At 37.9% G+C, this 24,728-nt stretch overlaps 2 protein-coding genes across 6 annotated transcripts; both read left to right on the top strand.

Annotated features, from left to right (window-relative positions):
* The first annotated feature begins 220 nt into the window (after window positions 1–220).
* On the top strand, window positions 221–8,793 carry LOC306911716 (polyunsaturated fatty acid lipoxygenase ALOX8-like). Of its 2 annotated transcripts, XM_079487270.1 has the most exons (15): window positions 221–319; window positions 3,173–3,338; window positions 3,596–3,809; window positions 3,940–4,021; window positions 4,342–4,431; window positions 4,528–4,643; window positions 4,784–4,956; window positions 5,038–5,181; window positions 6,620–6,823; window positions 6,954–7,040; window positions 7,126–7,295; window positions 7,408–7,529; window positions 7,796–7,896; window positions 8,050–8,220; window positions 8,417–8,792. In XM_079487270.1, exons 2-15 carry the CDS (start codon window positions 3,180–3,182, stop codon window positions 8,594–8,596), a joined length of 2,013 nt encoding a protein of 670 aa, XP_079343396.1. In that variant the 5' UTR covers window positions 221–319; window positions 3,173–3,179; the 3' UTR covers window positions 8,597–8,792. The 2 variants fall into 2 exon arrangements, with proteins under 2 accessions (XP_079343396.1, XP_079343397.1); XM_079487271.1 differs by lacking the exon at window positions 221–319 and having other exon boundaries at window positions 3,179–3,338; window positions 8,417–8,793.
* Window positions 8,794–14,258: 5,465 nt separating this feature from the next.
* On the top strand, window positions 14,259–22,337 carry LOC306911715 (hydroperoxide isomerase ALOXE3-like; the record flags this gene model as incomplete). 4 transcript variants are annotated; one of them, XM_079487269.1, is made up of 16 exons in its annotated part: window positions 14,259–14,301; window positions 14,774–14,824; window positions 16,309–16,474; window positions 16,776–16,989; window positions 17,098–17,179; window positions 17,496–17,585; window positions 17,681–17,796; window positions 17,919–18,091; window positions 18,177–18,320; window positions 18,753–18,956; window positions 19,079–19,165; window positions 19,261–19,430; window positions 19,539–19,660; window positions 20,567–20,667; window positions 20,786–20,956; window positions 21,122–22,337. In XM_079487269.1, 14 exons carry the CDS (start codon window positions 16,316–16,318, stop codon window positions 21,299–21,301), a joined length of 2,013 nt encoding a protein of 670 aa, XP_079343395.1. In that variant the 3' UTR covers window positions 21,302–22,337. The 4 variants fall into 4 exon arrangements, with proteins under 4 accessions (XP_079343395.1, XP_079343393.1, XP_079343394.1 ...); XM_079487267.1 differs by lacking the exon at window positions 14,774–14,824 and having other exon boundaries at window positions 14,265–14,301; XM_079487268.1 differs by lacking the exons at window positions 14,259–14,301; window positions 14,774–14,824 and having other exon boundaries at window positions 16,301–16,474; window positions 19,539–19,645.
* Window positions 22,338–24,728: the final 2,391 nt, after the last annotated feature.

The raw sequence follows: 24,728 nt of genomic DNA, 5'->3' as shown, positions 1-24,728 counted from the left end.
CTGATCACTTTGAAGAAAATAATGAGCTCGATACAACCCCACTTTGGTGTCTCTTGCTCACAGGTCATCTCCCAGGACATCCATCCGTAATTGGCTGAATTTTGAAGGATACTCACGAAAGTTCACTTTTCAAACCAAAATTCTTAACACGTTTCGTTTACACTCAACTCGCATATCTTTACAGTGCAGCAACGATTAACACATATTAAATAAGGAAGACCTCAGTTTAGGCACACACACGAGAGGCGGAGTGCATGCTTGCATAAACCAAAAGTGACCGGCGTTTGATTTCACATCTTCAGGGAGCAGCCTACAGAAGGTAAGTCAATGCAATTACTGTGCGTGTTTTCTAGGACCACAAGTGTCATTAAACTGGGTTTTGTATTATAATCTGTCTGTATTTCCAAATGTATTTACAATGTCAACTTGCTGGAGATCCATTAAAAACCATTGCTGTTTAGATTTAATTTACATAAATAGTACATTTTACGTAGGCCTATTACATTTCAATGTTAGGTCCCTGTACCATCAATCATTTGATTATTCCATTCAATATAACGAACGGAAAAAGAAAAAAACACATTTTAGCTTGAAACGGGATATCGAATAAATAATTAAACCATAACGAAATAACGACCCTGATGTTTTTGGGGTAATTTCCCACGTACAAGTTGTTTAAACTTATTATTATTTGGTTACTATTCCACAGAAATTTTACTGTCTCCAAAGTGTTTATTTTTATACAACTAATTGTTTAGTTGGCCCAAACTTGACTCGAGCATTTAAAAGGTATATGTTTAATCTGTATGTTGGAAATAAATGCATAAAAGCATCACTGATTTTTAAAATAGATACTTTTTAAATTGATTTCACCTTGTTTAATTAATAAAACGTGTAATTTTAAAAGTTTTAAAAATTTCGACGTGTTGTGTTATATGTCATTATGGTTTTTTTTCGTGTGTCCGAACTGATGGCATGAAGTGAATAGCCTGTCTTTCTCTCTCATTATGTTAATTCCGACACTTAATTTTAAAACCACTTACTGAAATGTATCAAACATGATTTGTTAAACACAGTAAATAACGTATCGATGTTGAATGCTTGTTGTGTGGCTACACAAACGTATTACACATTAACTAAACGTAGTTAAAACAGTTAACTACAGTTCACAACCAATTTTTTTACTACATTGTAACATACACCGAATTGAAATAACTATCCGACCTGATCACAACTTCCTAAAAAGCGCTACTTGGATATCCTGTTTCAAAACGCATGATTTTATAATAGATGGGTGTAATACGTTTGTGTACACACAACAAGCATTCAACATCGATACGTTATTTACTGTGTTTAACAAATCATGTTTGATACATTTCAGTAAGTGGTTTTAAAATTAAGTGTCGGAATTAACATAATGAGAGAGAAAGACAGTAGGCTATTCACTTCATGCCATCAGTTCGGACACACGAAAGAAAAACATAATGACATATAACACAACACGTCAAAATTAAACCTAAAACACACTGCAATAATACAACTTTTAAAATTACACGTTTTATGAATTAAACAAGGTGAAATCAATTTAAGATGTAGGCTATCTATTTTAAAAATCAGTGTTGCTCTTATGCATTTATTTCCAAAATAAGGACATCATATATTCAGGTTAGGTTTATAAAATCTTTAAAATAATGGATAGTGCCTATAATAAATTGTAATGGGAACCACTTCTCATGCGCTTCCGTAATGCTCTATTATCATATATTGGCTGGATTTGGGTTTATTAGTCCGTTCAACTCCAGCGTCTCTGTATGTTGACTGAATTAGAAAATAAATCTTCATTATTGCTTTAAATATGTGACAGTTAAGTGAACAGTTAAGTAGCCACAGCTCCTTAAGGCAGCTATACAAAGGTGTTATAAGATGCGAACCGCCCGTCCCCCCGACCTCACTCAGCCGAGTTCATTGGGTTTTTCCCGTTTCAAGCTGAAATAAGAAGAACAAACTACGTTTTTGATGTGACTATAGGCCTATTAGTCATTAGTGCCATTTGGCGCACTAGGGAGCTTCGATGAGTGATGCTGTCACAACCTTTCATTATAAACCGGTAAGGTCCGGGGTGTACAGATACACACAGGACAATATGTTCCTGAAAATTACTTTTATTACAGTGGCAGCTCATAAATCACTTCTCAATAACACACACTAGTTATCCCATACAGCATTTCTCATAGGCCTACAGTGCATTTCCTTGGGCAGGAAAATAATTTAAGCAGCAGATAAAGTGACTGGTGGTGACATTCAGGGGCCGCTCCATCTATCAGTTTTAAATGATCTCCAAATCCAGCATTATATTCACCATTTATATAACATCAATTACTAAAATGCTGAACAAACAGACACACCTAAACTTCACCAGTGGCTTTTGGGCAGGCTCTTTCTTAAGTGATTCCATGCTATTCCGAGAGTATGGCCAATAAAAGGAATTGGACCCAGAATTATATTTCCAAAACAAGCTGGAGGGCTGGGTGTATGTATCAAGTACAGAAATATTACATCAAACGTCCCAACTCGTTTTTAAACAAGTTGACCATGTTCAGCAATGGAAAATGCTTGCACGTTTAACAGTGTAAAGAAGTCAGAGTGCATGACATAGCACCATACCTGATCTTTACCTTCTACATTGTGGCCTATGATGGTTGATCAATGTAGTGTTTGTCCTCCTCTTCTCCACTGTGATTGGACGGCTGTGTAAAAAAAGGACAGGGAAGAGCTCTGCGTTTTTCCCAAAGCTCAAAAGTGAAAAATGATAAAAGACTGTTTAATGCACAATTTACAAGTAGTATGGAGCAGGTGTACATTTCTTTCGTAGCAACTGACATTTTGAAAATGCGAACATTTTCATGTATCCGAAAATTATGTTTCTGCTCGTGTTTCATGAATGAGATCCATTTGTGTTTTTTGGCTTTCATTTTTGCATGCTTGGTATGTTCTGTCACGAAATGGTATGTGAAGTTATCTTTTAAGTTACTTTTTACAAATTCAATAATTGTGCTGTAGGCTATATGAGATTCATACACCTACAATGCAGGGACGAAATTGATGTATTACCCCCACTCCCTCTATAGAACTATTATCGTATTCAAATAATATTTTCTTTTTAAATGCTTAGGAACCTCATGATGAGCCACATGGATGAGTTTCACGTGACAATTCGTACCTCCGCATTACCCCACTCAGGAACGTATGGCAGTGTGTGGATATCTCTGGTCGGTACTCTTTGCGAGACCCCTCCAGTGAAAGTGAACCCAGAACAACATCGTCTTCTACCAGGCTCAGTAAGGCCTTTATAGAAAATGTCTCACATAACCAAATACAGATATATTATGAAATGCAGTTGAACAGAACCTTTATCCACTTGAATTAACTTGAAAGTCTTTGGATGAAAGCATCTGCTAAATAAATACAATGTAATGTAAAAGTAGTTTAAGTCATTGAGCAGACTGATCAATTTACAAGTATAAAAAGGCATTATAAGAACAGATTTAAATTTTAGTAGATGAATCTAACACAAAAACGTTTCTCTTTGAAACAGGCCTATACAATTGTCATCAAACCTACAAAGAAAGTTGGTAAATTGGTTTTGCTGAAACTGCGTCTTGAGGTTCAGCCTGGTTTTCCAGACCTGAACTGGCACTGTCAGGATGTTGAGGTGAGATGGCGTTCTGAAGATCCCAATGTGGAAGTTTTTCCTTGCCATAAATGGATTCGGAGTGCAGACGGCTATGTTGAGCTTCGGAATGATAAAGGTGAGGCATTCTATTTTCAGAAAGAAAAAATTACCAAATTGAACCCCCCAAATATTCTGTTTATTTACACTGTAGTTTCTAGAGACATCACAACCTTATTTGTTGAAAATCTTTCTCAAAAAATCCTTAGTGTGTCTGAGAAAGGAGGAGACATTGGCATTCCTGACAGCTCACAGGGAGAAGGCTCTTAAGAATAAACAGCAGTTTATCAGGTACACGGTTTTATTTGTGTTTTCTTGGCAGATTCCCAATGTGTAGGTCGTTTAAAGACGTTTTTCTACCTATTTCAATTAAAATGTTAAATGAGGAATGAGTGTTGTTTTTTATAAAGAAATATTGTATTGTTGACATAGTTGTTTAGGTTCTTAAAGGTTTGGCAATTTAAACACCTCGACTCCAACACAAATTTCCAAAACGATAAATGTATTTCATTAATTTCATAAAGGTTTGAGATGTCAACAGGTGAGTAAATGATGACAGAATTTTCAAGTACTCCTTTAAAACAGTTTTCTCACAGAATGTTTGTGTGTAGGTTTGGCACATTTATTGATGGCATCCTTCGTTGTGTGGACATGGCCAGTGTGGCAGCTCTAGGCCCCAACCTGACTCAAATTCGTCAAAGGTATAGTTTACTGTTCTTAAACTCCAAGACTAATAATTTTTTAAAGGATTACTTCTTAGCTGAATTTGACAATGGAATATTGTACTTGTCTGTCAGTCCAGGCAGCAATGTGCACTATCTAAGAGGTTTTACTGAAAGGGGAACATCTTGGAATAGTCTACAAGAACTTGAGACATTCTTCCTGTTCAACGGAGGAAAGAACACAGTTGCGAGTATGAACAAATACATTACGTCAAATAAATAACCAGAATATCTACTTCGTAATTTGCAAACGCTACGACTTAAAAACTGTTTCTATCAACTGTGTTTGTGTTTTAGTTTGATAGTTTCTTGTCATTCATTTTACTTGCAGAATATGTTCAGGCCCATTGGAAAGAGGACGCATTCTTTGGGTATCAATGCCTCAATGGCCCCAATCCACTGTGGGTCAAACAGATCCGCAGCCTGCCACCCAACCTCGCTGTCACTTCAAAGATGGTCAGACCTTTTTTGCCGGAGGGGTCTTCCCTGAAGCATGAGATGGAGGTGTGTTCGTTTGCATGTGTGATATACTATGAGGCATTTGGATTTGTCAGACTGTAATTTTTATTGTTGCGTGTATCACAGAAAGGACGTGTTTATATTCTGGATTATGAGATTCTGGATCAGTTGCCTGCCAATACTGTCAATGGCAAGCAGACGTACTTGACTGCTCCTTTATGTCTGCTGCATTACAACCAGAATGAAGAACTGAAGCCAATTGCCATACAGGTATGAGTTTATAGTTTGCCCCTTTGGTTATTAGAATATAGATGAAGTCACATTAGCAAAGTCAACCTGTTATGTGGTCTGAAGTGATACAGGTTTGGACAGGTACCGCAACAATGAAAAAGCAATAGGTGCAATTTGAAAGCTGTTGCAATTAGCAATTGTATTATATTGCTATATTTTTATTATGTTTAAACAGGGGAAAGATAGATAGAGTCAAGAAGGATTCAGGATCAAATAAGGACTCATGTGAAGCAGAGGCCTAGCCACAGGTCTGCCGGTGCCATCCACAGCGGCACCTAAAAAATAGATGCGGAATACTTTATTACAGTCCGAATTTCATTTAGGAGATTGTTGTTTAATTACTATAAATGTTATACATTACCGAGCACCAATTTATTTTTTAACGCAGAAATAAACAATGTGACGTAGGATGAATTGGCCTGATATATCATATGACAATATATTCAATTATTTCATATTTTCTCTCTGAGTTGACGGGTCTTCAATGCGCAACTAAAAAAGCACAGAGAAGTACCAGTACATGCAGAGTGGGAAAGTTGGTGAAAATTCGTACATGACATAGACCACGAATTTGTGTTTTTAAAAGCAGATGTGAATCCCAGTAAAAGTGGAGCAAACATTCCTGGATCATAGGGTGTGTGTGACATCCAGATTCAGATTGGTCAAAACATATGTTTTGTATTGGATACATGATTATGGCAACCTCTAACTGCACAGATTACGCTTGTACTTTTGGGTTCTGTAACAAATATTAAGTAGCCAGTCAAAACAGCACGTCTCCTCTCACTCGCAATACGACTGCCATTAGCTACAGTGGCTCACCGGAACTCTAAACACAAACAGCTCAAAGATGGCGCCACCCACATTTACATAAAAAATAAGTTGGATAGATTGAGGTGGAAGGTCCTGAATTTGCAGTATAACCAAATTTCCAAATAAAAACCCTTAATTCGCAAAATATTTTTTACGCACATAAATGTTTTATAGCTACACCAATGAAGATACTTTAACGAAAGTTTGTAACTAAGCTGTTTTGGGTCACCATTGACTTTCCAAAGTAGGAAAAAATACTATGAGAGTTAAGGGTGAACCAAAACGGTTTAGTTAAAATTTTTCATTAAAATATCTTCATTTGTGTTCAGCACAACAAATAAATGTATAATGTACACTGAAGTGTGAGCAAATGATGACAGAATCCCTAAATGGACTTAAATGTCATAATTTAACTATGGCATAGTCCTGGTTTAAACTAAGTCTTGTCTGTTAAACCGGGCCTTAATCCCCCCTGAAATGTATTTTTTAACACAGAAATCAATTCTTTAATTAAAATTGTGTGAATAAGGAAATACAATCCTAACTCTTGAGCATGACATGAATCTATGCTAAAATCAACAAACAAATAACTTTCTGATTTCAGCTTCTTCAGGCTCCTGGTCCACAAAACCCTGTTTTCTTGCCTTCTGATTCTGCAGTGGATTGGTTGTTAGCAAAGATGTGGGTGCATAATTCTGATTTTGTAGTCCATCAGCTGATTTCCCACCTGTTGCGCACTCATCTTGTAGGTGAGGTGTGTTGTACCTCCACACTCAGACAGCTGCCAGAGATTCATCCACTGTACCAGGTATCTTAAACCATCTTACAAAACAATGAAGCTAATATAGAGAGTTCATCGCAATTCAGTAATTATGACATAGGCCATGGGTACTTTGAATTCATTAGCTGTTAGTAACCATTTTTCCTTGATTTTTTAGCTCCTTATGCCACACATTCAGACTACTCTTCAGATCAACATTCAAGCTAGAGCAACTCTTCTGGCCAAAGATGGGGTTTTTGACAAGGTTCCTTAAATGCATTTTGAGATAATAATTTAATACAATTAAACTTGGGAGTTTGTTAACAAATTCTGGTTTCTTCTCTCTGAAGTCTATTTCTTGCGGTCTGGATGCAGCGAAGCAGCTGCTTGTTCGAGGGACTCAACGTCTGCGCTATAGCTCAATGTGTGTGCCGGATGACCTGAGATGCCGTGGACTGGATACACTCCCCATCTGCTATTACGCACAAGATGCTATCAGCGTGTGGGATGCTCTACATAGGTACATTTTGAAGAACAACATGGTTGCATATTCATTGTATTATGAACGAGACATCGATGTATGTTTAATGTGAAGTTTGTGAAGTGAATACAAGATTTGGTTTGCCATACAGATTTGTTGAGGGCTGGAGCAGTTTGTATTACTGTAATGATGAGGACGTCCAGCAGGACGGTGAGCTGCAGAACTGGATTAAAGAGATCTTCATGGAAGGATTCCTTGGCCTTAGTCACACAGGTTAACACCCTAAAGAAAAAAATATAATCATTTACACAACTGTCAAAAAACATTGTGTTCTAAGCAACAAAACATCTTATACCATCTAACCAGGCTTAGTGTAAAAACGTCATTTACAGTAAATATTCAGCATACGGCGATGCCATGGAAGAACCATTTTTTGTTCTCTGAAGAACCATTTCTGGTTCCCCAAAGAACCAGGCAGTCAGTTTACTGGTTTTTTTCATTGTTAAGAATCTGCTTTTCTTCCATATCATATTCTCCAGGAATTCCACAATCATTTCAAACAACTGCTGAAATGTGCAAGTTTGTCACCATGGTGATCTTTACCTGCTCTGCGCTTCACTCGGCTGTCAACTTCTCTCAGGCATGTTTTTCAGTGTTCATGAATGGTATAATTCCCCATGTAGAGACCATAGTCACTCCTAAGTACTACCTATGTAATGTACAGAATAACAGCATGTCTTATTCAGATTCAGTAATCATGTGTATATTTTTCCCCAATCATCTCAACATTTAGCTGGATTACAACCTTTGGATACCAAACAGTCCAGCAGCTCTGATACGCCCTCCTCCTCAGAGCAAAGGCCTTATAGCTGAGGATGAGCTTGTGTCCTTCCTTCCAGGAGTGAATTCCTCTTGCCAGGTCCTTAGTATCTTGAGTCTACTGTCAGAACATGCCATTGACTATGTAAGTTGTAGTTATCTGGACTGTGAACTGTACACTGTTTATCAACTGGATGTGTCTATTGTTATGATATATATAATATATATATATATATATATTATTTATGTGTATGTTCACTTTGTACATCTGCAGACAGTTTGAGGCTCTTTGAATACACGATTGTGCTGTACTGATTATCTGGCTTGTCCTTTCTCTGTAGGTGCCCCTGTGCCTCTACAAGGAGCAGTACTTCCGCAGTTGCGCCCCCCTCAGACGTGTGGAGAAAGTACAGAAGGAGTTGAAGAAGATAGCAAAAGAGATCACAAAAAGAAACCAACAGCTGGAGTTGCCCTACACGTATCTGTCCCCAGATAATATTGAAAACAATTTGGCCATTTGAGTCTAACAAATCAAGCACAGTTTTTCTTCTTTAGAAGCAGTGTCATTGCAGGGTTTAACAGGTTTTCTGGATTTGAGAAATATCATAACTAAATATAACATTAACCATGTGTAGTGTTTCTTTTTATGTACCACTGTGTTAATTTTGAAATTTGTTTTTAAAATGTAGGGTGAATCAACTAATAAATGCATTATGTTATGTGAGGGTGTTTTGTACAAAGTAAAATGTGAAAACATCCACGTGAACAAAGTACAGGAACAGGTTGGTCCAAGGTAGTGCAAAATACAGAATATAACTAGACTGGACAAATAACATGACAAAAAGGCTGAGTCCATGGTTGAGTCCATGGGCGTGGTTGACGAAGACAGAGCAGATGTTACACAAAGTATGTATGCTTAATTTGTGTCCAGTAAGAAGAGGGAACACAGAAGGATGTTTATCGTTTGAAATGATCATACATTGACATTGTCTTTAGGATGTGCAAAGTGTACAAGGCCCCCTTAACTTGTATTTACTTTATAAAAGCATAGAAATTTGTTTATCAGAGTAAATGTAAATTATACTTAAAGGAGCTCTTCAATATCAAGCATACTTCACAACCCATGTGTAGTCGCTGGATCATAAACAGCCTTTTATTTTCTAAGAAAGTGCGAGCTTGTTTACAAATAGTCTGCGTTTGCAACAAACACGTTTGCTTTTACAGAGAGATCATTGATCATGAAACCGTGTTCATTCCATGACTGCACAAGCGCGTCCATACACATTCACTATTTAAAGATCAAGTGTAAAATCTTTGGGATGATCTATTGCTAGAAATGCAATATAATATACACTCACCTAAAGGATTATTAGGAACACCTGTTCAATTTCTCATTAATGCAATTATCTAATCAACCAATCACGTGGCAGTTGCTTCTATGCATTTAGGGGTGTGATCCTGGTCAAGACAATCGCCTGGATTCCAAACTGAATGTCAGAATGGGAAAGATGATTTAAGCAATTTTGAGCAACAATACTTGCCTCTCTCCACATTAAACATGAGGTTCTGTCCTGATCCTGCCACTATACTAAGAGAAACATGACATGATGCAGCAGAATCATGACAGTTACAACCGAGGTATGCAGCATAACATTTGTGAAGCCACAACACGCACAACCTTGAGGCGGATGGGCTAGCAGAAGACCCCACTCACCACTCATCTCCGCTACAAATAGGAAAAAGAGTCTACAATTTGCACAAGCTCTTCAAAATTGGACAGTTGAAGACTGGAAAAATGTTGCCTGGTCTGATGAGTCTCGATTTCTGTTGAGACATTCAGATGGTAGAGTCAGAATTTGGCGTAAACAGAATGAGAACATGGATCCATCATGCCTTGTTACCACTGTGCAGGCTGGTGGTGTAATGGTGTGGGGGATGTTATCTTGGCACACTTTAGGCCCCTTAGTGCCAATTGGGCATCGTTTAAATGTCACACCTACCTGAGCATTTTTTCTGACCATGTCCATCCCTTTATGACCACCATGTACCCATCCTCTGATGGCTACTTCCAGCAGGAAACGCACCATGTCACAAAGCTCGAATCATTTCAAATTGGTTTCTTGAACATGACAATGAGTTCACTGTACTAAAATGGCCCCCACAGTCACCAGATCTCAACCCAATAGAGCATCTTTGGGATGTGGTGGAACGGGAGCTTTGTGCCCTGGATGTGCATCCCACATATCTCCATCAACTGCAAGATGCTATCCTATCAATATGGGCCACCATTTCTAAAGAATGCTTTCAGCACCTTGTTGAATCAATGCCACGTAGAATTAAGGCAGTTCTGAAGGCGAAAGGGGGTCAAACACAGTATTAGTTTTGGTGTTCCTAATAATTCTTTAGGTGAGTGTACATAGCCATTGCTTCAGAGGTGTATAAAGAGATACACAGTGAATGATTATGTTTCTATTAGCTTAAAATGAGCTATTTCAATCTACATACACCGCGTGTCCCCTTGCATGTAATTTGCCATGTTCTGTCAGCCGTGGTAGTGTTTCGAAAGGGAGGGGTGGAGTGAGCCTTTGGTTGCAAATCGTTAGATTTTACTAACTGGACCTTTAACAGCATATATATATATATATATATATATATATATATATATATATATATATACATATATATCTCTGACATCACACACATTGCAGTTATTTGTTATCACGAAAGTTTATTATTAGCATGCATTTTACAGTTAAAAATGTATATCTCACAATTTTAAGTGATTTGACTCACAGATGTTTCTTCTGACATATGAGACACAGCTCAGGTCATAAATATGGCACTGGTAAGCACAGTGGATGTGTCCCCCGTGAGGGGCTGCCGGCTGTCTATTTGCTTTGTATTTTTAATTAAAAGTTGTTTTATGTTTGCCGGTTCCCGCCTCCTTCCTTCCCTTTTATTGAACTTGTTATAGTGGTACCGAAACCCAGAGGTCCTTGCCGCCGAGTGGTTTGGGCAGTGCGGACGAGAGACGACCACCAGCGGCTGCCCGAAGTGGTGGTTCTGGAGCACAGGAGACACCTGGGTCAAGCTGTGAGGGGCGATGGGGGTATGTAGTGAGGTGACGGGACGAGAGCCGGGATTTGAGGATAATGAGCGTCAGCTGTACGCGAACTGGTCTCCAACTTTGCATCTCTAGATGTTGACAGACACTTTATGCTCAACACTTACATCCTGTCTCGATAACCTTCGTCCTCTGTCTTCCAGACCCCCTCCTACCCTTGGCTGTCTGAAATCCTCTTTCGCCGCACTGACTGACTAGACAGGTGGTAGCGACCCTACCACCTGTCCCCTTGACCCAATGCCCTCCCATCTCATTCAGGCCATATCCAGCACACTCACACCTCCACCTACGCGCATCATCAAACCTCCCCGCTCACCGGCTCTTTTCCATCCCCATTCAAAGAGGCCCTGGTCACGCCCCACTTAAGAGACCCACATGTCACTAATGCTTGCCTACAGGACTATCACTGGATCGGCATTCTTTCACACCCTCCGACACCCCGAACCCTGCGTTCAGCAAACCAGCGGCATCTTGTATTGCCTTCACAAAAGGTCAGTAAATCGCTTTCCCGCTCGTTCTCCTTCCCAACTCCATCCTGGTGGAACATTCTTCCTAACACAGTCCGGTCAACCACATATCTCACAACATTCAAAACACTACTTAAAACCCATCTTTTCTGTGAATAGTTTACAGACAATTGAAAAAAAAACACTAACCCTCTCTCTTCTCTCAACAGGTAGTGGTCTAGCTTTTGTTAAAACTAGTAACATTGAATTAGCCCCTATTGTATTATTGCTCCTGTATCTCATATCGCTTATTACTCCCTGAACTCTCTGTAAGTCGCTTTGGATAATAGCGTCTGCTAAATGACTAAATGTAAATATAAACCAATGTAATATGCTGATATTGAGTGTGTGTGTGCATTCCTCTAAAACAGGGGTTCTCAAAGGACAGTTTTAAAAAATTTCAGAATATTCAAAGAGTACATATACTCTGCTGTTAATCTTACACTTACATTTATTCATTTGGCAGACGCTACTTACAAATAGTTTTTTTACAGTGACACATTACTGCAGAGCAATCAGGGGTAAGGTGCCTTGCTCAAGGGCACTTCAGTCATGACCTGCTGGCACTGAGATTAGAACCTGCAACCTTCTGATCACAAGCCCAATGTTCTAACCACCAGGCAACAACTGATCCGATGTTGACATGCTGCCGCACGCATGCCCAGATCTTTATCAACGTAAATACACGAAAGCTGCGTCCAAATACCCCCACTTGCGGTCTTTTGCACTTGACCTCTTGATTGCTTTGCAAGTGAAATGCAAGTGCGCATGTAGTTTTTCTAACCTGCTGGGACACACTTAGCAAGTGCAAACATATAACGTTAGTTAATGTGGTGTTTCTAAGTATGTGATATAACAAATACATAATTAAATAAATGCTCTGACGTTTTAACAAAAATGAGCAAAACTCCGTTTTATTACGAAATTATATGTAATATCAAATAATACAGTTAAATCAGATTTATTTTAAGAGCGCTTTAATTGTATTGTCGCAAAGCAGCTGTAGGCCTACCCAAAAAAAGGCAAAAACAAATTTGATTTAATCTGTACGTTAAAGATGATATTTTTTGCATAATTGGAGTAATTCTTTATTCAAATATGTATAAAACACAGTATAACAATTATAGAACTGTAGCAGCACTGTACATCACAAACAGATATTTTATTTATGTATATGACATAAATAATCAAAAGACTTAAAAACAATATAGAGGATTTAAAGCAGATATTTATTAACAGAGATGAATAAACGTATTACATTATATTCTTGTTTTACCACATAATTTAGCAGGTTGTCCGTTTTTAGAAAAAAACAATCAAAAACGTCACACTCCCAAACAACAGGGTCCGTTTATTTAAAAACGGTCGAAAATCTCTAAAATATGTGGTCACTCTCACATCTGTAAGGTATAAAGTAAAGAAAGAATATTTATAAAGCGCTAAAGTAAAATCAGGCAGTGGGATAAAAATAAATGACCGTTAACATTTAAATGATGAGAGCGCGCGGCTCTTTGCAGAACAAAGAAGGCGCATGCGTGCTGGAGACGCGCGCGTAGGCTATAGGACGTGGCTAGGACGTTTCGGGTAGGCTACATTAGCAAAAATGACCAGATTCATTAATCAAATGACCAGTAGATCACGTCGCTACAACGTTCTCCGTGAGATTAATTCACGACGTTTCTGGAACGTAAGCAAAAACTCGAAGAAATGGGACGTTGCCAAGAAATGGAACGTTGCCAAATGAACACGAACTGGCGACGTTGTCAGAACGTACTGTGTTAGCTGGGAATCCAGCTTGGGATGTTAATTATAATGTGACAAATAATGTGACAAAAAGCGGTTGTTCAAAATACATAACTCTAGAGTTTTTACCTATAAAATTATTAACACTACGTTTTACTACGAAATTATATGTAATCTAATCATATAGTCAAATTAAGTCAGATTATTAGATACCAGGATATAACCTTAAGAAGAAGTATAATTTACACTGGAAAGTTTCCTCAAAGCGTTATTCAAGATAGTATGGGTTTAGTGTGCGTTAGGGCACGCTTTGGCTTTTTTAAGACATTGGACAGACTTGCTATCTTACTAACTGTCGCGTGCACACGCTTTCAAGTGGCCAAGACTGCAAGTGAGGAATTTGGCCGCAGCCGAAGTGACCACACCGCACGCGAGTGGCACAGCGCAGTACTTGGGTTCAGAGTAATTGTGATCCAAAGATCAACACCGCGTATCCGTTCAGATATAAAATCACACCTGTCATATTTTCATCACACCTGTCATATTTTCAAACTCCGGTTGTATTGCAGCTATGTATAAGGAAACTTCTGCATCATATTACTGGTATTTTTAGACAGCCGGTAAATTGACAGAATGCCATTGCAACAGAACATTTGTGTAATTACCGTGCATTTACCAGAATGACTTTACCAGTCATTTATCAGCATTGCTGTGTGAAAAGGGCTAATGACACTAAAGATAGAAATCAGGAAGAGCTCGCGCAGTTTAGGCACACACCAGAGGCGGAGTGCATGAATGCATAAACAAAAAGTGAACGGTGCCTGTGAATTCACATCATCAGGGAGTACAGACGGTAAGTGTATGTGATTATATTGCCTTTGTTTGTTTTCTGAGACATGGTAAAACTGAGTTTTGTATTTTAATCTGGCCTTAAAATATGTACATTGTCAATATGCTGCAGATCTGTTGAAAATCCTGTGCAGATTTCATTTAAATTTCAGTAAATTTAATTTTACTCATATTTCAATCTGTTTCGGATAGCCTATTTGACTTATTATTATATTTTTGTTGTAAATATTGATTTCTTAATTATGACAGCCATTTTTTATGTAAACTAAACTGAAAGGCAGTGAGATTTGCAGTGTTCTTAATCAATTAAGATTTTAGTTTCTGTCATTTACTACAGAACACTAAATTTCATTTTCAATCATCTGAGGTTTTTTCTAGATTAAATGATGTGATCATGATGTATGAAGTAGTATTTACAATTCAAATTGATTATGTTTTTGTCCGCTCCATATGCAAAAATGTGCAAATTATTATAGCTATGAGGGTTCTGAGAGTCTGCTTCCTAAAGGTCACAATGACACAGAGACGTGAGTAGGCTAAATACTAAAACGCATTTCACTGTAAAGAAAATATATTAAAATAATATACATGTTAATATTTTATTAAGCCAGATTCGTCTGCACAAATTAAGTTCTATTAAGTCACTAGAACCCTTTATTTATTAGCCATATATTAATAATAATAATAATTTACTAAATTGATTTCATTCTATTTATTTTCAGATGATATCTTATTGAGGGCCAGCAATATGTGAATACACGTGAATAGTGTATATGTGAATAGACTTAGTCATAAATCCTCCAAAACAAACACGATTGAAATAGCATATCTCTCTCTCACATGTTTCATGCAGTGCCTCCCTCTCACACCACATTGAACGAATCAAAATGTGAGTGTTTTCAGTATGCGTTCCTCCGTGTACTTGTCTTTCCACGTAAACGTCGACAGTCACAGATGTTATTGCGAGAGAAGATGGCTGATCGAGTTTATCAGAACTTAACGAAAAGTTAGCATAGTTTCCCCCACACCCTTTCTATATGTGCTTGGTGTGAGTGTGCGCGCGAACTCTCGCCTCCCTCCACACGGTGTGATGTGCATGCGCTTTTTGAATTTGCGCCTGCGCTATACGCGATCTACAGTAAAACTACAAAAATAAAAAAAGCGCTCATAACACAACAACACAGTGATGAGAGTAACGGCAGTAAAGGGTGTGGCTGCATGAGTCAAACAAGTGGGCTAATATAGCCAAAATCACCTCATATATCCGCTCTTCGATGTAAATGGTGATTTTCTCAGACGATGTTGCGTTTATAAATCGGAATTTTAAAGTGACAGCTGGTATTGAACACAATATTTTATTGGGACGTGTTTAGTAGCTATATACTCGTATTATGTCCGACCACAAGCAGTTAGAGGGGGGCCTTAGAAATCTCTACCAGAGGCATGGCTCCATCTTGGGCTTTGTTCAGGGGAGTTTCACTACGGGACATATGTGCAGCAGCTAGTTCCTCATTCATTTGTCAGATACCGGCTGGATGTTGCTCATTCTTTATTTGGGGTACATCACCAAGCACTTTGTCTGTGACATACAGTACTAATCATCCAAAAATGTATAACTACAGCTCCCTCATTATGTCTGGGTTGCTTTTTGTGACATGTCAGGCACCGCCCATTCGGGTGACCATCCTATGGCTTGCAGATCCTTGTTATGAGTGTATTGGGCAACCGGGGAGCTGTTCAGATCTCCCATAGGGTTATGAACAGTAGCCTATAGTACTGTCTGCATTCTGAGAAGTTTTGAGATTACAAGCTTCAAAGTTTTTACATTCTATACGATTTACACAGATATTCCATGTGTTTTGTTTTATATTACAAAACATTCTATTATAATTGTAATGTTGTTTGGCTTTTTCGAATGTTTGCATGTAAATGTGTTTTTAGTCTTCATTCAGACCTTTCTCTGGACTTGCAATACGACTCTCATTTCTAGGCTTCTCATTTTAATGCTTAGGAACCTCATGATGAGCCAAATGGATGAATTTCTTGTGACAATTCGAACCTCCGCATTACCCCACTCAGGAACATATGGCAGTGTTTGGATAGCTCTGGTTGGTACTCTGTGTGAGACCCCTCTATTGAAAGTAAACCCAGAACAACATCGTCTCCTCCCAGGCTCAGTAAGACCTTTACCTTTGTAGTAAATGTATCACACATTGCTATAAATACAGACTTAATCAGAGTAAAATTAAAAGCAAAAGAACTGGAACTTAATACACTTGGATGAACTTGAAAGTCTTTGGATAAAAGCGTCTGCTAAATACATGCAATGTAACGTACATGAAGCTTAAGTCATTGATCAAATTGATCGATTCACAAATATATATATTTTTTTCATTAAAATATAAAATATTTTCAGTATAAAATCTAAAGTTTCTGCTAAATGATTAAATAAAGGAAAATGGTTTGTCTTTCAAACAGGCCTATACCATTATCATCACACCCACAGAGGAAGTTGGTAAATTAGTTTTGCTGAAACTGCGTCTTGAGGTTCAGCCTGGTTTTCCGGACCTGAACTGGCACTGTCAGGATATTGAAGTGAGACGGCATTCTGAAGATCCCAATGTAGATGTTTTTCCTTGCCATAAATGGATTCAGAGTGCAGATGGCTATGTTGAGCTCCGAAATGATAAAGGTGAGGCATTCTATTTTCAGAAAGAAAAAATTACCAAATTGAAACACCATAGTTTCTAGAGACATTGCATCCTTATTAGTTTGATCATCTTTCTTATAACATTCTTAGTGTGTCTGAGAAAGGAGGAGACATTGGCAATTCTAACAGCTCACAGGGAGAAGGCTCTTAAGAATAAACAGCAGTATATCAGGTACACTGTTTTTATTTGTTTTTTTTTAAAGTGTGAAAAATGATTTTAAATTATCTTAAAAATGAAACTTCTTTCATTATTTACACGCCTCTTTGTCATTTCAGACTTGTACGACTTTCTTTCTTCTGCAGAACACAAAGGAAAATATTTTGAAAACCAAAAACCTCCTCAACAGTTTTTGGTTATCAACAGTTTCATAATATCTTCTTTTGTGTTTGGCAGAAGAAAGACATTCACACTGGTTTAAAATGAAAACAGGTTAGTGCATGATAACAGAATTTTAATTTCTCACAGCTATATGAATGTTTGTGTGTAGGTTTGGCATATTTATTGATGGCATCCTTCGTTGTGTGGACATGGCCAGTGTGGCAGCTCTAGGCCCCAACCTGACTCAAATTCGTCAAAAGTATAGTTTACTGTTCTTAAACTCCAAGACTAATCATTTTTTAAGGATTACTTCTTAGCTGAATTTGACAATGCAATATTGTACTTGTCTGTCAGTCCAGACAGCAATGTGCACTATCTAAGAGGTTTTACTGAAAGGGGAACATCTTGGAATAGTCTACAAGAACTTGAGACATTCTTCCTGTTCAACGGAGGAAAGAACACAGTTGCGAGTATGAACAAATACATTACGTCAAATAAATAACCAGAATTTCTACTACGACTTAAAAACTGCATCTCTCAACTGTGTTTGTGTTTTAGTTTGATAGTTTCTTGTCATTCATTTTACTTGCAGAATATGTTCAGGCCCATTGGAAAGAGGACGCATTCTTTGGGTATCAATGCCTCAATGGCCCCAATCCACTGTGGGTCAAACAGATCCGCAGCCTGCCACCCAACCTCGCTGTCACTTCAAAGATGGTCAGACCTTTTTTGCCGGAGGGGTCTTCCCTGAAGCATGAGATGGAGGTGTGTTAATGTGAATATGTGATAGACTATGAGGCATTTGGATTTGTCCAACTGTAATTTTTATTGTAACCTGCATACAACACAGAAAGGACGTGTTTATCTTCTGGATTATGAGATTCTGGATCAGTTGCCTGCTAATACTGTCAATGGCAAACAGACATACTTGACTGCTCCCTTATGCCTGCTGCATTACAACCAAATTGAAGAACTAAAGCCAATTGCCATACAGGTATGAGTTTAAAGTAGTGTCCATGTTCAAGTTTCGTAACTAAATGTCACAAACTGCCGTCGTCATATTATAGATGTTTGTCAAATGCATAGCTGATGTAAATTTTTTATGATTTTCATTTAATGTAATTCTTATGTGTCTTTATGATGTGCTTAATGTAGTAACTTTGTATTAGCACCTATCATACTATTGCTCTTTTACGACATATCGCTTATTGCTCCGAGAACTCTTTGTAAGTCGCTTTGGATAAAAGTGTCTGCTAAATGTAAATGTAAATGTGACAATTTCATAAATCAAGCTGCTGAAATCCTGTCAGGAATGCATTTCTGAACACCGAAGGGGATTTTTACATTTAAATTGTGTATAAGGAAATACAATGGCAAATCTTGAGCATGGGATGAGTCTATAGGTTAAATCCTTTTCTTTTATCAGCTTCTACAGGCTCCTGGTCCGCAAAACCCTGTTTTCTTGCCTTCTGATTCTGCAGCCGATTGGTTGTTAGCGAAGATGTGGGTGCGTAATTCCGATTTTGTAGTCCATCAGCTTCTTTCCCACCTGTTGCGCACTCATCTTGTAGGAGAGGTGTTTTGTACAGCCATGCTCAGACATCTACCGGAGATTCATCCACTGTACCAGGTACAAACAAACAAACCTTGAGATGTGTTACAAAAAAGAAACAGTTTTTATGTAGTTATGGTTTTACCTGGATGCTTTGAATTACTAAGCTGTTAAAAACAAATTATCTTTGTTTTTTTTAGCTCCTCATGCCACATATACAAACTACCCTTCAGATCAACATTCAAGCTAGAGCAACCCTTCTGGCCGAAAATGGTGTTTTTGACAAGGTTCCTTTAATGTGTATGGGGGACATTGGAATAAAAAGTGAATCCATTTATACTTGAGTGTTCATTTAAATGTTTTTCTTTCTCTCTCTATGAAGTCTATGTCTTGTAATCTGGAGGCAGTAAAGCTGCTTCTTGCTCGAGGGACTCAACGTCTGCATTATAGCTCAATGTGTGTGCCAGATGACCTGGGATGCCGTGGACTGGATACACTCCCTATCTGCTACTACGCACAAGATGCTATTAGGGTGTGGGATGCTCTATATAGGTACATTAGGAAGACTGATGTGTTTGAATATTTATTATTTTACTCTTTAATGAATGATACATTGTTATGTGTTTAATATGAAGTGGATACATGATTTGCGTTTGCCAGGTTTGTTGAGGGCTGGAGTAGTTTGTATTACTGTAATGATGAGGACGTCCAGCAGGACTGTGAGCTGCAGAACTGGATTAAAGAGATCTTCACAGAGGGATTACTCGGTTTTAGTCACATAGGTTAAAACCCTTAATAGAAACACACAATCAATCACACAACCATCGCCTTGGAATTGTAAGGTTCTATTTTATAATCTTATCATTTTAGTCAAAATTGAGTTATTCACATATTTTTTATTCTGTGACTAATTTACATTTTGAGATACATTTTTTTCTTTGTTAAATTTTGGGACATTTTTAGAAAACAAGGTTTTATCTAAAAAGGCTTCGAAATGGAATGCAACACTTTAAAGCTTGTTATCTTAAAACTGCTCAGAATGCAGATAGAAACTTACAATTCCAAGGCAACAAACAATTGTAAAAGAAATAATGCCATGTTCATTTGCTATTTTGACAAACAACATTGAAATTTTAATAGAACTTTGTATATGTATTAATAAACACTGAATATGTCTAAGAGAAAACGTTTTAAAGCAGTAAAAGGGAAAACATGCAACATTTTACAGATGGTTTCAGTGGCAACAACATAAATAAACGTTATGTGGCCCAAACTTAACTTCCAAACAAAAAAATCAATAACCGTTGAGTAGTTTAATATATTTTAATGAATTGAATATACAATAAAATACTAACAGAAATTACTATTTATATAAATGTATATAAAATAAATAGTTATTATAACAAAACACAGACCGGAAGTTAACTTGCAGCCGATGAAACAGTCTATAAGCTATTGACAGCTTTATCAAAAACAGATGCTGTATCACAAAACAATCATTATAGCTTATATCTTGCAACATATAAGATATTTAATACATCAAAATTATACGCAAACATTTTGGCCATTTTGGTACGTTTGTGTAAATGTTATGCTACGTAACAGTCAGGCCCTGTCCACTTATATGTCATCAAAATCCTGCTTCATATAACAACATCATTGCTTTTCTTCCATATCATATCCTCCAGGAATCCCACAGTCATTTCAGACTACTGCGGAAATGTGCAAGTTTGTCACCATGGTGATCTTCTCCTGCTCAGCGCTTCACTCGGCTGTGAACTTCTCTCAGGCATGTACAGTCTTCATATTAGGAGCCCTAGTCACTTGTTTTGAAGCAATGGTTCACTCAAAAACGACAAATCTTTCATCTTCCTTTGTGTTTTGTATATCCTCACCTCAACATTTAGCTGGATTACAACCTTTGGATACCGAATAGTCCAGCAGCCATGGTACGCCCTCCTCCTCAGACCAAAGGCATGATATCTGAGGATGAGCTTCTCTCCTTTCTTCCAGGAGTGAATTCCTCTTGTCATGTCCTTTGTGTCTTGAGTCTGCTGTCACAGCGTGCCATTGACTACGTAAGTAGTCGTTGACTGGACTGCATGAATTGTACACTGTATGTATCTGTTTCCATGTATGTTATTTTCATGCAGCTACAGACCATTACAATTCTAAGTCTATAACTAATGGTTGTGCTGTACTGTGCAGGTGTAGTGTTTATCCAGCTTGACCTTTCTCTATAGGTGCCCCTGTGCCACTATAAGGAGTGGTACTTCCGCAGTGGCGCCACCCTCAGGCTTGTGAAGAAAGTACAGAAGGAGTTGAAGAAGATAGCAAAAGAGATCACAAAAAGAAACAAACAGCTGGAATTACCCTACACGTATCTGTCCCCAGATAATATTGAAAACAATTTGGCCATTTGAGTCTAACAAATCAAGCACAGTTTTTCTTCACAGGTTTTCTGGATTTTAGAAATATCATAAACATTACTGAAACCATGTGTTTATTTTTATGCATCACTGTATTCATTTTGAAATGATGTTATTTTAATGTGATAGTACTTGTGAATCAACTATTTTGTGGACAACAAGATCACCAATTACCCAATTTATAGATAAGGTCATAAATATTGGTTTCTGTTATGCACTGGAATGCAAAATGGTATGTGTATAAAATGAAATAAAATAGAAAAAGAAAAATCCATAGAGTGTGCCAAAGCTCTCCACAACATCCGCAATTCGTACACCCTTACAAATTAATAAGTGAGTCTTTTGTTAAAATTCCGTTGTTTGTGAAATATTACTTGCAATGTCGATTAGTTAAATTGTGTTGCATTGGTTTACGATAGGGCTATGCTTTACTTTTTTACAAGAAATAATTTTTGTGACCGTAGTCTTTGTGTGAGTGTCTAGGGGGAACACAGAAAAATGAAAAATGTTTATCCTTTAAAATGATCTGTTGATGATAGGCTATCTAGGAGGTGTCTATTGGACACATGGTCTACAAGGCCCCCTAACCTTTTATTGACTTTATAAAAAGCGTAGAAATGTGTCAATAGACCCCGTGTTGATTATATTTAAAATAAGCTCTTCAATACGAAGCATACTTAAAAGACCCTATACAACACAGTCATCTGCTTTTCAGTTTGTTACCTTCACGTCAACTTCTGCTGAACGTCAAATGCGCGCTCTTGCTAAGTGTTTTTTGTTTTAATTTTTAATTGAATGTAATTAAATTAAAAGGATTGTAATATCTGTATGTGCATGATGTTTAACATTTTAGGCTTATGGTTATGAGTTTATCAAGGGTTGAATGCCTCCTCGTGGTAAAGTGTGTTGAGGACACGTTAAGCCAACGAGACCTCAAACTCTCTCTCTCTCTCTCTCTCTCTCTCTCTCTCTCTCTCTCTGACTCCCAACAATTGCATTGTTAGTGTGATTAATTGACCAAGTACCAGACAAAACACAAAATAAACTAAATTAAAGATGAATTTGACTAATAGCATCATTTCTTTCCGATATCTTAAATCTGATTCAGTGACAGCCTTACACCTGATTGTGTGATCAATACCCTGGTATTTCTTTTAATGTAAGCTAAGCAAATGTCTGAAATGGTTTGAAGGGAAAGCCTTATGCAACTTTATATATTGTTTGTTTATTCCACAGGTCATGACTGCAGAATGACAGCACTTTTGATAAAGGGGTGAGCTGGGATATTATCTCTTACACTTCTGATTTACATGAGGTATAAGCTTGCTGTCCATCTGTCATATCTAACAGTAGACATGAATTGGTAAAAATGATGTTTGGTTCTTAAATAAACTGTACTCTTTTTTTAGCTGGTTCATGGTATTGACCTCAATTTAACTTCAGTTAAGGACGGTTGATGCAAGAAACTGTCCAGTTTAAACAGAGCTGAATGGGCCAGTTCTTTTGATGAATGAGTTAGTACCATGCCTGAGCTTAAAACTTTTTTTATTTTACTATGGTTTATTGTACCTGCAGATTTTGATTTTAGTCCAATATTGATCAAGGATCAGCATTTGAAACCACAAAGCCAACCATTTAAAAGTGCTGTGAGTATTTTGACAGAAATGTCTTCAGAGGTGTACAAAAACCTTACATAATGAAGTCTTATATCTACGTACACCATAGGTCCCCTTACATGGAATTCATCATGTTGTTTCTACAGTATCCTATCCCTAACAGGACAATCTGCCACACAGAGTGCGTTTCGTAAATACGTTATCTCATTTGGCAAAAAAGCAAAAACGTGTGACATATTTGTTCTTTGTCAACCTTTGTAGTCCTTCGACAGGCATGGTTGGGGTAAGCCATTTGTTTGCAGTTTGCAACCTCACTGCTAGATGCCACTAAAAGTCATACACTGGATGTTTTGTGCTTATTGTTATATAAATTAAAGTCTTTTGTTAACCCTTCACTGTCTGCATTTGAGTTTTGTCTGCATATCCTGACAGAATAATCCGCCAATACAGGAACCCAGCAGACAGCTCTGCGGAAAGCGCGATGGACAGTGCTCCAACTCTAGAGTGAAGCTGGCAAGCCTGCTCTTAGGTCTGCGCCAGAAAGATGCGGGCATGTGGGCTTTCGCCCTGGAGAGACTGGGTTCAAGGAGGCAGAACTCAAAGTTATCTTCAGTGGCTGCCTCAACGAAATGCTCAAGCCCTCCAAGGTAAGGATGCTGAGGCCTCTGGGCTCATATGAATCGGGATGAGACCAGGGCCTCAGTCACAGCAACACCATCTGCTCCCTTGTCCCCGATCCCAGAGGGTCGCGTTGTGGCAGTCACCACTCTGGGAGACCCTGTTCTGTCCGCCTCAACTCCCGCTGAACCTGTCAAATATACGGTTGAATAGTCTGCTGACTGACAGAATCACTCATAACAGTCCCTTGCTGCCACTTACTGGACGTAACGTAAACTGCACTGAAATACACAGACTGAAAGCCGGTCATGTCACAATTTATATTTTTAATATCTTCTTGTAAGTCTTTTGGAACAAACAAAGTGTCATTATCACAAAGTGTGAATCATCCAGTTGTTTTTAGGGAAAATAGTAAATACTACATTGGTACATTATGTCACAATTATTATGTTGGACGTACACTACTGTTCAAAGTATTGTGTATTTTGTATCAATTGTATAGTCAATTCAATTCAATCAGTACCTAGTGATGTTTAGAATATTTCTTCTTGAACCGTTTAGGTTTCACAGGGAGCAACAGCCCATAGCTAATACATATAACCCAGTGACATGAAGTACATGACCAGGCTACACGCAAGCTACTCCATTACTAAGATGTACATTTTATTTCAGGTCAAACATTAAACATTTTTTATACTAATTTAACAATAATGTGACTATTGAAAAGAGTAATATATTTGTAGGAGAAAAAAGTATTGACCTCCCCGTCGGGGAATTGAACCCCGGTCTCCCGCGTGACAGGCGGGGATACTGACCACTATACTAACGAGGAACTCCGTACTTCACACTGGCTGAATAGTCTATAGATTCCTTTGTTAAAATGAAGGGCAAAAAAAGATGCATCTCCCAACAGCCCTAAACAGTTTCCCATTCATTTTCAATGGTAGTGCTAAAACACTACGGATGCAATACCCTTTCGGCCACTGACGCTTTGTGGCGCACTTCCGCGTCTTGCACCGCCGGGAGATTTAAAGTCGCCATATTTGCTTCCGAACTTATCTCTAAAACACATAGCTGGGTCATTTGCTCGCTAATGTATGAATGAACATGACAGTAACTCGTGTTTGTGCATTTCCTTTGTTGTGTAATAGATTATATGGTACACAATATATGCTACATATAGATTT

This window comes from Barbatula barbatula (genome assembly GCF_947034865.1).
Source record: "Barbatula barbatula genome assembly, chromosome: 22".
In the NCBI taxonomy this organism is placed as follows: Eukaryota; Metazoa; Chordata; class Actinopteri; order Cypriniformes; family Nemacheilidae; genus Barbatula; species Barbatula barbatula.
The sequence above is the reverse complement of the archived record's forward strand: the minus strand, read 5'-3'. Positions and strand labels throughout refer to the sequence as shown.